The sequence below is a fragment of the Balaenoptera ricei genome, chromosome 12, assembly GCF_028023285.1.
Source record: "Balaenoptera ricei isolate mBalRic1 chromosome 12, mBalRic1.hap2, whole genome shotgun sequence".
Lineage (NCBI taxonomy): Eukaryota > Metazoa > Chordata > Mammalia > Artiodactyla > Balaenopteridae > Balaenoptera > Balaenoptera ricei.
In genome coordinates, this window is record NC_082650.1 from 57,400,329 (window position 1) to 57,413,062 (window position 12,734).

General features: G+C 32.3%; 1 protein-coding gene across 6 annotated transcripts in view; it reads right to left on the minus strand.

Moving 5' to 3' along the window:
• Window positions 1–5,877: 5,877 nt before the first annotated feature.
• The window catches only part of GRIK2 (glutamate ionotropic receptor kainate type subunit 2), a 640,311-nt gene continuing 633,454 nt past the window's right edge, over window positions 5,878–12,734 (minus strand). For 2 of the 6 annotated variants that reach the window (XM_059942024.1, XM_059942025.1), the window contains one exon: window positions 5,878–6,062. In XM_059942024.1, coding sequence (XP_059798007.1) covers window positions 5,898–6,062 — 165 coding nt within the window. In that variant the 3' untranslated portion in view covers window positions 5,878–5,897. Of the gene's footprint in view, window positions 6,063–8,407; window positions 8,528–10,078; window positions 10,127–12,734 lie in introns of those variants that run through there. The other 4 variants (XM_059942026.1, XM_059942029.1, XM_059942030.1 and 1 more) reach the window with 2 other exon arrangements.

Sequence of the window (12,734 nt, forward strand, 5' to 3'; positions counted from 1 at the left end):
CATGAATTTTGCCCAAGGTGAGGGGGATTTATGATTTTAATTTTTCAGTGTATATATCTAATCCAATGATATTGGATTAGATATTAAACTCTACATATTGACCTTAAGGTTAACTGGGCTGGTACTTGAGAGTGTTATATTTTTGATGGTATAATATTATAGAAATCTCTAGTTGAAATGTAAGAAAACAGCTACTCTTCTTTGTAAAGAGGCAGGGATATATTTGTTTAATTTTTTTTTTTAATTACACTCATAATAAATGTGAAGGCAAGATACAGTGTAAGGCAGTACATTAAAGAGGATTCTTAAAATCTTACAGTTCAACGTGGTTCACTAAGAAAGTGTTCCTTATCTACATTATAACACATACTTCTTGAGCTTTACAAAATGAAGTTGGAATGTTTTGAATTAGACCTAAGCCCTTAGGGTATAAATTACGTTGGATTCCAAATTTAGCATTCTTTGACAGGCACTGAAATCTTCCCCACCTCAAAAATATTCTTGGGCTCCATTTTGTGAAATTCATTTTTATTGTGATAGTATCCCCTTTACATATTGAGTTAGAAAAAATATTTGGTAAGAAGAAGTCATTGACAATATTACATTCTTTACAATTATAAAAGCAAAGTCTGTTCTATCTCCACTCTATTTGAACCAGAGTAGTTCTAATTTTTATTTGCTTCCTATCCTGGATTTCTGCATAATATTTTCTTTAAAGACAGGGTTCTTGTTCCGGATAAGAGTGAAGGATTGAATGCATGCATCAAATTTTGCTCCCTACACAACCATAAAAATTATAGGAGAGAGGTGTTTTTTTTGTTGTTGTTGTTTTAAATGTATAAAACTCCAAGAATAAGAACAAGAGAGGTGAAAATTTCAACAAAATTTTTGGAAGGAGAAATCATATGAACAAATGATAGTTAACCAAGCAGACTGGAAAAAATAGAATTCCAAGTGGTCAGTGTGAAAAGCCGAGAACCAATCAGATTATATCACAGAATCCTCCAAGGCACAGGACCCAGCTGTGCAATATGCCTTAATAACCAATAGTGCAGGAGAAAGAACACAACAAGGAAGTGTGAAAAGCTGAAAACCAATCAAATTATATCACAGAATCTTCCAAGGCACAAGACCCAGCTGTGCAATATGCCTTAATAACCAATAGTGTAGGAGAAAGAATACAACAAGGAGGACCTATTGAATGCAGTTTGAAAACAGTGGATTCCTGTATTCTCCTCCCTCTTCTCACCCCTCTGAGGCTGTTCTTCACCCCTCATCAAAGTGATAAGGAATTATTCTCAAAAGAGAAAAAATGAAGGACTCCAGACTAGAAGATGCCAGGTCCAGTTGAAAGCCTGACTGCTAAATTTAAAACAGGGTGATTAAGTGACCTTAGTCATTCTGAATGCAGAATGCAGAGATCTCAAGAGCTCTTAACCTATGATTAGCAGAACATTGGCAGTCAGGGCCTTAATCTCCAGGCAGAAAATTAAAAGATACTCTTCTGGGGAATCAAAGGAAAGATTCAAAGATAGGGACATTTTGAAGGATTCATCAACAAATAGTCCCTCTAGACTAATCTATGGTAAAGCTCTAATTAGGTAAATATTCTCCCCTACCATGCTGTGCACATAGAGCCTCCAAATCAGATTTTAGTCCCCTTTTCTTAGTCATTAACAGGTTGCTCAGAATTAACAAGTATCTGAAGAAAACCTCTAATATGGAAGATAGAAATCCAAACAAGCACATAGGAAAATACAACTGGGAGAAAACTGAGGTCTTTTCAGGGAGAAAGAAATGTCCTAAGATTACTATTAATGTCTTCAGAGATACAAGAGAAATTATTACATTCATAAAACAAGAACTCATAGAAATTAAAATAATTTGGCAGGAATGAAAAACTCAATACAATATTTGGAATATAAAGATGACAGAAATGAGAAATAGGAAAGCAAAGGTAATAAATGTAGACTCAGCAGTTTGGTAGCTCCAGTATCTCAGGATGCTGGGGACAAGCAGAAGATCAAACAAACCTAAGAGAGAATTTAAAAAAAAAAAAACATTCACATACCAAGAATTGGAGATCTGAATGGCTTCACGTTTGTACAGCGTGAATTAGAAGTAAGAAAACAATGGAAAAAAATGCTTTCAAATTTATCTAAGAAAATTATTTTCAATTTAGAATTCTACACCCAGCAAAACTAATAATTATTTATGAGAGTAGAATAAAAGCATTTTTACACATGAAATATCTCAAAAAGTTGACCTCTTGGGTAATCCTTCTTTAGAAGTCACCAAAATTAGAGATAAACCTAGAAAAGGGAGAACATCTGTTAAAGGCAACAGGGGATCCTACATGGTAGAGAGACTAAGGGGATCCTCAAACGGCAAGAATCTCACAATAATGATTGTGCTGCAGACACAAAGGGCCACTCTCATGGACTCAAACTGAGCGCTAGGACTCAAATTACAGATACACTCCGGACGGTCATGACCAAATTCTCACTGCCATTTACCATCTTTTAAACTGAGGACAAAATTCCTAGGTGAGCCTGGCCCATATTATTTTTTTCCTGCTCTGTTTCCTGAAACAGCTGGGCACTCTCTTCTCTCTATTAAAGTATTCTGCTTAAATTTACACCTCAGAGTTGGAGGTGAGTGACAGTAAGCCTAGTTTCAGAATATATAGAACAGCCCACTCCCAGTGACAAACAATTCTTGGTGCACACTACAGCCAGATGCCATGATTCTCTTGTACATATGCATTGTATACGATTTGCTATACGCAAATTTCATAATAAACAAACATTAAAAAGCATTGTGCTAAAATACTTTAAAATCATTAGTGTTTAGTACATATACTCATTCAGTAATAACAAGGAACTTATTCTTAAAAATATGTAACTGAATTGCAAAATATTTGAAAGATTTTAATTAATAAAATATCCTTATCCATTTTACATATTTGTAAAATAGAATCTATCCCCTTGGTGCTCCCATAATGGTTAGGGTTATTCTTGTAAATGTGTGGATATATCTCCTTGGTATTCTCATAGTTGTTAGGGTTACTTAGCTGTGAAATACAATGAATATAAATCCTTGATGCTTTCATCTGGTTAGGGTTATTTAATTGTGGCATGTGTAAATATACCCCCTCAGTGTTCCATACTGGCTAGAGTTATTTATTTGTGGTATATGTGTCTCCACTGATTACCTGGACTCATCAGGTTACCTTGTCGACTAGAATAGGCATTCTCTTCCTCTTCTTTTTATAATTTGAGTGTTAGATACTGGAGAATAATCTTACTCCGATATATTGCCTTTCCAGAGAGAGGAGACATTCTTTTACTGGTTGAAATTATTTTGAAAGTAATCAAGATTTTATTAAAATTAAGAATAGTACTTCATATATGCATAAGCACCCAATGAGTAGGGCAGTATCTGTTTTGGCAATAACGCAGGAACCTTTTAGGAAATGGATAAATATTACACATCATTTATATGTTCTAAACTACCTTTGGAGTTAAAATACAGCAGGTTTTTAAATACTTTTTGAAATTTGTTAACTTAATACTTAAATAAAATTACTATCAAATCATACCAAAGATCTAAATAGTTATTTCCTGACTATTTAAAAATAATTAAAGTTGTCATTTTCTGCCTATTATTAAGGTTGTTTAATATAATGAAGAACTGAATTTAGAAGTGCTTTAAAATCTGATTAGAATCTGATTGAGTAAAAGCTTAATATTGACCAAAATCTAAACATTTTTATAAGCTATGTTATTTGAGGTTATTTACCACTAAAAAAAAAAAAAAAAAAAAAAAAACAATGCTGAGATTTGTAGCAGTGAATTATATAACTCCCTAAAGTTAAATTTTGGGACAGAATGAAGTTTTTTGTGTTTTTTTGTTTAACTTATTGTTGATATTGAGCCTATCTTTTCCTCTCCCTTCATTGAATTATATTATCAATGCACAATGAATTCTTAAATTGGACATCAGTTGAACTTCAAATATAATATCAGCAATCACTATACAGTCTTACGCAACCCTATTGACATAGTCAATATCCACTCACAGAAGAGGTAAGATCATGACTATAGCCTCTAGAACTGCTAGTTTTCTCATTTGAACTGCCCTAAGCCTGAAGATTACATTTTATATCCCAGTCCAGCTTTTCTTACATCTGAATAGCTCATGGCCTGAGCTTTTTTCTTCTTTTCTCCAGGTAGTTGGGAAGTGGCCATCCTTGATGACCTGGAAGGATTCAGGAAGTATACTTCCCTTCATGCAAGGAGCATATTGTGTATTCCTTTACCCATACAAGAGAAAAATGAAAGTCAAAGATGAAAGTAAAATGGACATCATTTTAATGATTTTTTTAAATTTTGTGCATTGGATTCAAACAGCAAACTGTGTGCACTCAACTGTTATCACAATGTTGTCAAGAGTTCTGTGTCTTCTACCATTTTACACACAATTGTTCGTTACAGTATGTTATCAGCCTCGTGGAAACCAGGGGTGTGGCATGGTAAGCAGTGGTGGTAGTGCACCTAGCTTTTATATTATCTAACTTGAAAATATTTCTCTTCTATGATTCCTTTTTTTCTTGATAAAAATAGTTTTCACCAAACGTTGGTGGTGCACACGCACTACCATTCATGCTCGACATCACACCCCTGACAGGAACGCATGTTCTTATTTTGTTGATAAAAAGTATTACAAAAATTTCCATACAAAAACTATTTTCATAGAAATCTTGCATTTCCACAAATAAACCTGAACATTTTTTTGAAAAAAACTGCTCAAGAATTTTGTTCATTTAACATTGTGACTGTATTGATAAATGCAGTCCACGTCAAAGTTCACCACACGTACTTTTCTTTAGATGACCAGTCCCCTTTATCCTTTCACTGAGATCTGCCCAGGCTCCATCAAGTTCATTTATAGCAGGAAGGAGGGTTTGGATTAACATATCTGAATGTTAGAATGAAAGTTTCAGTCTTCCACAGAACTATCAACACTCAGCCCTCTTTTACAACTTAAGACAAAGATTGCAAAACATCATCCTTTGTGATTCAGAATCTCTGAACCAACTGTTGCTTTTTTTCTTGGTGTGGGAGTGGGGAAAGGGTGTCTGGGGAATAGGTAGGGATTTAATAGAGTTACATGTTAAATCTCCTGCCATGGTGAATATAAGAGAAAACATTATTTCCTTGGTAACTGACATTTCTATCTCAATCAGTGACACAGACTGTCGAAAAAACAAAAAGAAAGAAAAAGAAAGAAAAACACTGATGAAGATCTGCTTCATATTCCACTTGCCATGAAAGTCAGATTTGTTTTGCATTACATTTTTATCACATCTTATAAACACGTATTGTCAATTCAGATGATCATTATACTGAGTAGTTGGGGGCTAGTAACATCACTACCCTCTTATCTGGATGTTCAGAAGACTGTATTGTTTCTTGCAACACTACAGTTTTTGCTGATTCCAAGTATTTTTATTCTTAATGATTTTTTTACCTCGTTACCCTTGGGGCAATTATGCTCCATCTCCTGGCAACAGTTGGGCCTCAAAAGGAACCTGTAATTTCTTACTGAACTGCATTTGAAACCAGCCACAAATGCGTATGTAACGTTCACTCAGAAGAAGGGAGGAACCCATGATAAACAGTTTAACCCCGTGTAACTTGGTTCTCCATGATGCCTGTAACTCAAGTCTGATCATTGCAACTGCTTAGATCACAGAGTCTCTAGTTCATAGACACAGCGGCATGAGGTAACTCATTTTATTTTGCACAGGTTGCATATTTCCACAGGAAACATTCTCGCTAAATTGTTTGGAAAAACAGACGACAGTTTGTGCTTGGGTGTTTGGCCTCCCAGCTTTATGCCATGGTTTCTTTACCTGGCAACCTTCTGTCGTTAAATGTGTGCATGTTGATAACTTCTTCTGTTTTCACGATAACTGGGGCCTGTGGCTTGTGTTTTAACCGACGCTGGCACTTCAGGGACATCCTCAATTCCTCTACCATGGCACTACAGAAGGACCTCTACAGAATAACACAGAAAACGAAATATTACAAAACAGATCAATGGCAACGGTCCTGAAACAATATTAAAATCATCTCAAAGACTTGTCAACATAGCAGCCTTGAAGTTTTGAAAAACTCCATTATGAAAATTATAACAAATTATTACAATTTTAACATACAAATCATGATAATTAAAATATTTTATCAAAGTGGGAAAGTTTAAAGAAAATCTCCACCAGATAGTGAAGTGAGCTGCCAACTAGGAAAGCATACATTACATATATGTTGAATGAGATTTTCAGATATAAAATTAACATTATAAGATATAAATCGACCTTAAAATTTAAATATAAGCACATATACACAAATCGGTTACCAGAAATCCATTTTTGCTATTTTAAGAAATTAGAAAAAAATGAACTGGTTTTTAGATCACAACATGAGATATGAAAATTTTCTTTAAACGTGGATTCTTCATCGTGCATTTCATAACAGAACAAAAATAGTACTCACACATTTAGACATAAAATATGGAAAATAATTTCTGCTATTCATTGTATCGTTTTGTGATTCTGCCTATAAAACTATCGATGATGATTACAAACACATATGAGCTAATCATGAAATGACATTGTATCACATTAAAAATCCATGCACACATATTAACTTCTTTGTCACCATCAGCTTGATAACTGAGAGCTGATAAATAATTTATTCCATGGAGAAAAAAATGACCCTATACGTAATTTATTTTTTAATTCCTGTTTTATTGGCAATAGATTTGCCAGAAATTCTGTATATCTGGGGCTCATTATTACACACTCCTCAAATTCCTACTACAGAGTCAAAACGTGAAACAAAAATTTGTTAGTCTCCCTCCCCAGCTAATTGAGATACGTGTGTTAGGTACATATAACCATGAACCATTTTCACATTGTTGTTGACATTCAGATGGTCTAAGACTTAGGCTCTTTCTGTGCAAGAACTAAAAATGTGGACAACAACTAAAAATGTGGACAAGTATGAAAAATTTACAAAATTCCAAAAAGTGATATGAAAACATAATGAAATAAACCTAATTAAATATACATGTGAAGACTTATTTTTTTGCTTTTGGTATTGCTTCTTTGTTGTGTATCAGCTTAGGCTAATTCCAAAATAATACAGGATAAAAATATTTAATACCATATACGTGCCTTATATTTTAAAAAATACTTTGTATACATCACCTCTGTGACACAAACTAATACTGAATTAAGTTGGGCATCTGTACAACAGAGAAAACGGATTCAGAGAAAGGATAAGTCACTTTCTGCAGCTCACACCTACACCTCCAGCAAGATATTCTGATACCAAATTTTGTGATTTTTGACCCTGCCCTAATAACTTCCTGTACATTCCTGGCTACATTCTCATTTTTCTGTTATGGATTCCTGAACAGTTTCCTTAGTGATCTTCCCAACTCTATGTCTAGGCCATTCTCAAAAAGCTCGCAATTATCAGATAATCTACTGTTTTAAACACCGGTTATTAATAGTATTATTTTGTCCAAGAAACAGGTGAAATCCAATTCTCCTTTTTTCCATCATGACCTCTCTGAGTCAGCTCTACCTCATCTCTCCCCCCAACCTTTTCCTTTTTTCTCTACACACATCCTTCTCTTTGGACCTCCAAGTTTTTTCTACTTTGCTTCTCCTTGCTCTGTTACCCAGCAGAGTTCCTTCATCTTTCACATCAATCCAGCTTTATCCCTTGCCTCTGGACATGACTCAAATTTTAACTTATTCAGGAATCACTTTCCAATTGACCAGACTCATTATTTTCACTCAATTCAGTATTTTTCACTCATTATCATGTTTCTCTGTCTGGCCTCTAGGTGTATGCATCCCTCTCACTGAATTGTAAAGAGCAGAGATTAAGTGCTCATGGCACTGACTTGTACACACATATTCTTTAAATGTTGACTGAATTTACAATAGCCATACATGACCCTAACATTTTAATTATTTTTTTAACAATGTTTCTAATTCAATTGCTTAAAAAAAGCTTAAAAAAGATTTTTTTCAGAAGCTTAGTAAAATGCGTTGTGTACAAGTGATCTAATTAATCAGATAAAACTTTAATAACATTAAATTAGTAAAAATATTAATTTATTAGTACTTGTAATGGGAGATGATTATGTGCTACACATGAATTCCCCATTAACTATGGAGTTATTTCTATGTCTTATTTATTATGTGTTAAATAATACAGTTCCAAAATTCATGAATTCTATTTCTATTAAAGGATCTATATGACACCTGACAGCCAGTATAGGGACACAGTGTTTCTTGTTGCTTAATACCTACTATTAGATGTACTTATTAAGAACATGATGAAAATGATGATGAAGATGGTGATGATGACAACACTGTAGAAATGGAAAAATCTGACTCCAAAAGAGGGAGGAATACATAGTCTTGAGGTAACTTAGTCTTGGTTCTCTGTTGAAACATTTAACAGAAGAATTGATTAGATAATGTAACAAGGTCAGAACTTGATGCCATCGACACTTTAAAATGTTATAGGATGTGGCTAATGCTGAATTGTTTGAAATAAGCCTTCATTTAAAACAAATAAATTTTCTAAATGTTAAATAATTTATAACACTGTCTTTGGCAAGCTGAATTTTTAGACATTTTGATTATACCAATTTAAAAAAGTTATAGAATAGAAATATTGTTTTGTCCATAGTAAGACAGTGATGTAAACAACTGATTTTCTTAGAAAAAAAAAATCTTATAAATATACATACCCATTCAGCTATGAAATGACTCAATTTTATTTCCAGTAAGTTAAAAAGTAAACTGTATTAATAGCCTATACTTAACTTCAGACTACAAATAAAGACATTTAAACTCTTTTAAGCAATTTTATGTAATATAAATTTTATAATGCTGATTAACATAAAACATAGGTAAAATCCCTGCCCCAAAGATCACAATACTTTTATCTTTTATAATTTAAAGTTATCTTAAGTAAATTATATTTACAAATTTAGAAGCTCTGAAAATTATAAACATGTAACCCCATCATTACTATTTTAGGCTTTCTCTATTTTACAAAGCCATTAGAAAGTGAAAATTTTAATCAAGAAACCTTTAAGCAATCAGTAGCCTTGATTATATGATGTCATTTATGACTTTTGTTAATTTTTTCTCTGAATAAGCTGAATTTTGCCAGTTCTTTTTTGATCTATCAATGTAAGTTTACCTAAAAAATAGTTTTATCTTAGGTTCTAATAAAGTCACCATAAGACAATAGGTTTTTTTCTCACGTATAATATTTCTAATCCTTCACAAAACTATGAAAACCTTTAGATTTGAGCAAGAGTTTGGAATCAACAAGACAAATTTTAAAAATTTAATGATACCATAAAGTACAGTTCACTTGTGGCATTAGGGCAAATACATATTCTTTTCTCTTTTTAAAGCTTTAGAATGTAAACTCCATATCTTGATCTATGTAAGAATCTAAAGTTGAAACTGTAGAGATGATTGTGAAATATAGTTGTTTCCCTGTGTTGTATGTTGCCAAAAAATTACCACTTCTGATTTTTAAAGTTCTAACTTGTTGTCATTTGATAGAGACAAATTATCTTTCCTACTTCATATCATGATCAGAATTTTTAAAACATCTTTTTTACTGAACTATGAAATAAGGTTTTAAAAAACCCAAATGCGCTTGACAGGAAATTTCCTGGGTTATAATGAAGAAGAAAAGAGACGAGGAGGAGGGAGAAGGGGAAGAAGAAAGAATGAAAGAGAGAGAGGAAGGAAGGAAGGGAGGGAGGGAGAGAAAGAAAACTACCATGCTTTTCAAATTACTTCTTAGAGATAGAAACACATGAATTGTGTCATTAAATAAAGTTTCTTAGGGTGAAAACAACAACAAAAATGTTTCTGCACAATATAACAGACTACAAAAAGAAAAAAGAAAGGTGCAAAGATACTAACCATGATTAAAAACCTCTTTTAGTAAGTTTCAAAAGTTTACTAAACAGTGTCTGGATGGTAGGGTGGCACTAACCAAATAGAAGATTCCTGAAAATGAAAATTTAAATCTTTGAGCTGTTAGCATGTATAATTGCATTTAAATTATTAAACTCATTAGAAAATTCACTATGTTTAATGAGGCAACCTGTATTTACACATCTCTAATTGAAACAATGAAGGTCTGGAAACCTTAAAAATATGAATTTGGCTATATATACATTGCCTTTTAAACAAGCTATTTTCTTTTTTAATTTTAAGTATAAGACAACACATAAATAGTCTGCAGATAAATGTTCTCAAGAATATCATTCTTGGTGTAATAGAATAATTTATTCTTAATAGCTTAACTTTCTAATTTATAGATATGTTTATATGATAACATGATGTGACAGCACTTTGAGAAGTACATACATTTTTTTAATATTAGAAATCTAGTTGTAAACATGCTCCATATTGAACACTGATATATTTAAATTTCATTTTTAAGTTAAAACCTTTATATTTAGCAATGTCTGTCTTTAAAAAAACAGCCACTGATGAAAAATAACCAGTTTAATTTTTTTAACTTTGAAGCTCATCACTTTCATGTTGAATATATAGTCATTTATCAATTGAAAGAGAAATAATCATAAATATTACATGCTACTATCAGGTCTCTATTTAGTATATATTTTTTAAGGAGGAAACTATTTTATACATCTTGCTGTCCTATTCTTTGATGGTATAAAATTAACTAAATGATATTCCAATAATCATTCAGAATAATTTCCAACCATTTTTGCATACAGTTTCTATTTGAAGCCCTATTAAAACATCTTTAAGCTGCTTCTAACAGATTTTGTGGTGCAATGTCCTAATATGTACTAGCGTATATCAACCAAACTGTTTTGTTTTGTTTGTCATTTAAATTATTTAACTGATTACGGATACCTCGTTCATTCTCAGACATTTTCTAATTAATTTCTGATGCTGTAGGCCATTTGACCAAGAATTCCAGATCACATGTAGTAGAGACAAGTCCAAACAGTCACTGTAATTAATCCCTGCAGAAAATTATTCCACATTAGATAATAATTAAATTAACTAAATAATAACTAAAAGGAAATAAAAAGTATATTGGATATAATATGCAATATTTTATATAAATGTTGGTGCATTGAATGAGGAAGATAAATGTCATTTAACATGGCCCGTTCCTTTTGATTTGTACTCTTTAATTGGCAGTCTTTTAAAAATATCAAATAGCTAATGCTATACATCAGAAGTATGAATTTACCTAAGGCTATATGAATGTAACAGTGAAGCAATGAGAGATGAAAAATGACTAGTTAAGACACTCATGTCAAAAATATATTTATATAGCAACTTTGATCTTGACATTCAGTTTTAGAGCAGCTCTCTTTTTAAAAAACGTATATTACTTAGATAAGCTGTGCAGTCAGACAGGCATGCATATAACTGGTAACCGAGCTGAAAGAGGAACACTATTCTCTTGACTTCCGTTCTGTAAGTGTGTTATTATATTAGCCTGCCTCATTAACAGTGATTTGAATTTCAGCTGAGCCTTCTACCTGGACTCTGCTCTTAATAAATGGTAATTTTTTGAACACTAAATAATAAATCAGACAGAAAAAAAATTATGGGGCTAAATTATTTTTTTCTCAATAGATAAAATGACAAAGCATCCTACTCTTTAGCCTGGATTATTTTACAATGATAAACATAACCAAAGATTAAAATATTCTCAGAAACCTTAATTCTTACAGAAACAGTTACTGAATATCGTTATATTGCATTTTGCAAATACAATAAGACAGAGAAAAACGGGGCATCATTACACATTTTCACACTTTCCCTACTTGAGCCAGAAATATCAATATATAAGGTCTGACAAGTATCAACACCACTTTAGTTGATACAGCTGTGAAATCAATTTTAAGAAAAAGCAGTGTTAATCATATTCTTGCTAGCAGTCATAATAATAACAATTTTTCAACAAAAAGTATATAACATCCAAATAACTAATGCTTAATTCCAGGAGAACTCTCTTTCCTTTAAGGTACAGCAGTTAAAATGTAACAGCTTTATAAATAAAAATAATAATTATATTATAACAACAACTGCTTATTATATGCCAGACACATGCAAAAAAACTATGTATATAAACTATATTAATTTCAAAAACATTTTCATTTATGGTGTATTTGTAACCCATTCATTTATTTATTTTAAAAGATTTATAGAAAAAGTTAAGTAATTTTATCCAAGGTTGAACATACTTGAAGAATGATCCCAAGTCTTTTTTATTTCAAAACTCATGCTTAACGTCCAGGAAAGTGAAATGACTATACAGGGCTCATGATCAAAGCCCATAATCTGTTTATCTAATTCAAACTCCTACTGCACACATTTTGTCAACACAACATCAGAGAGAAAAACTGTCAAGAAAAATAGTTAAATATTCTACCTCCACTTTGTGTAGTGTGATATAGTGTAAATAGAGTTAGTCTAGGCATCTTTGACCTTGGGAAACACACTTGACCCTTGAGATACTTATCCTCATCTGCACAATATGGATAATAATCTTTGCATAGTTCTCAGAGTAACTTCGTGCTCAAATGAGATATTACACTTTAAAAATTCTAAAGCCAGTTAT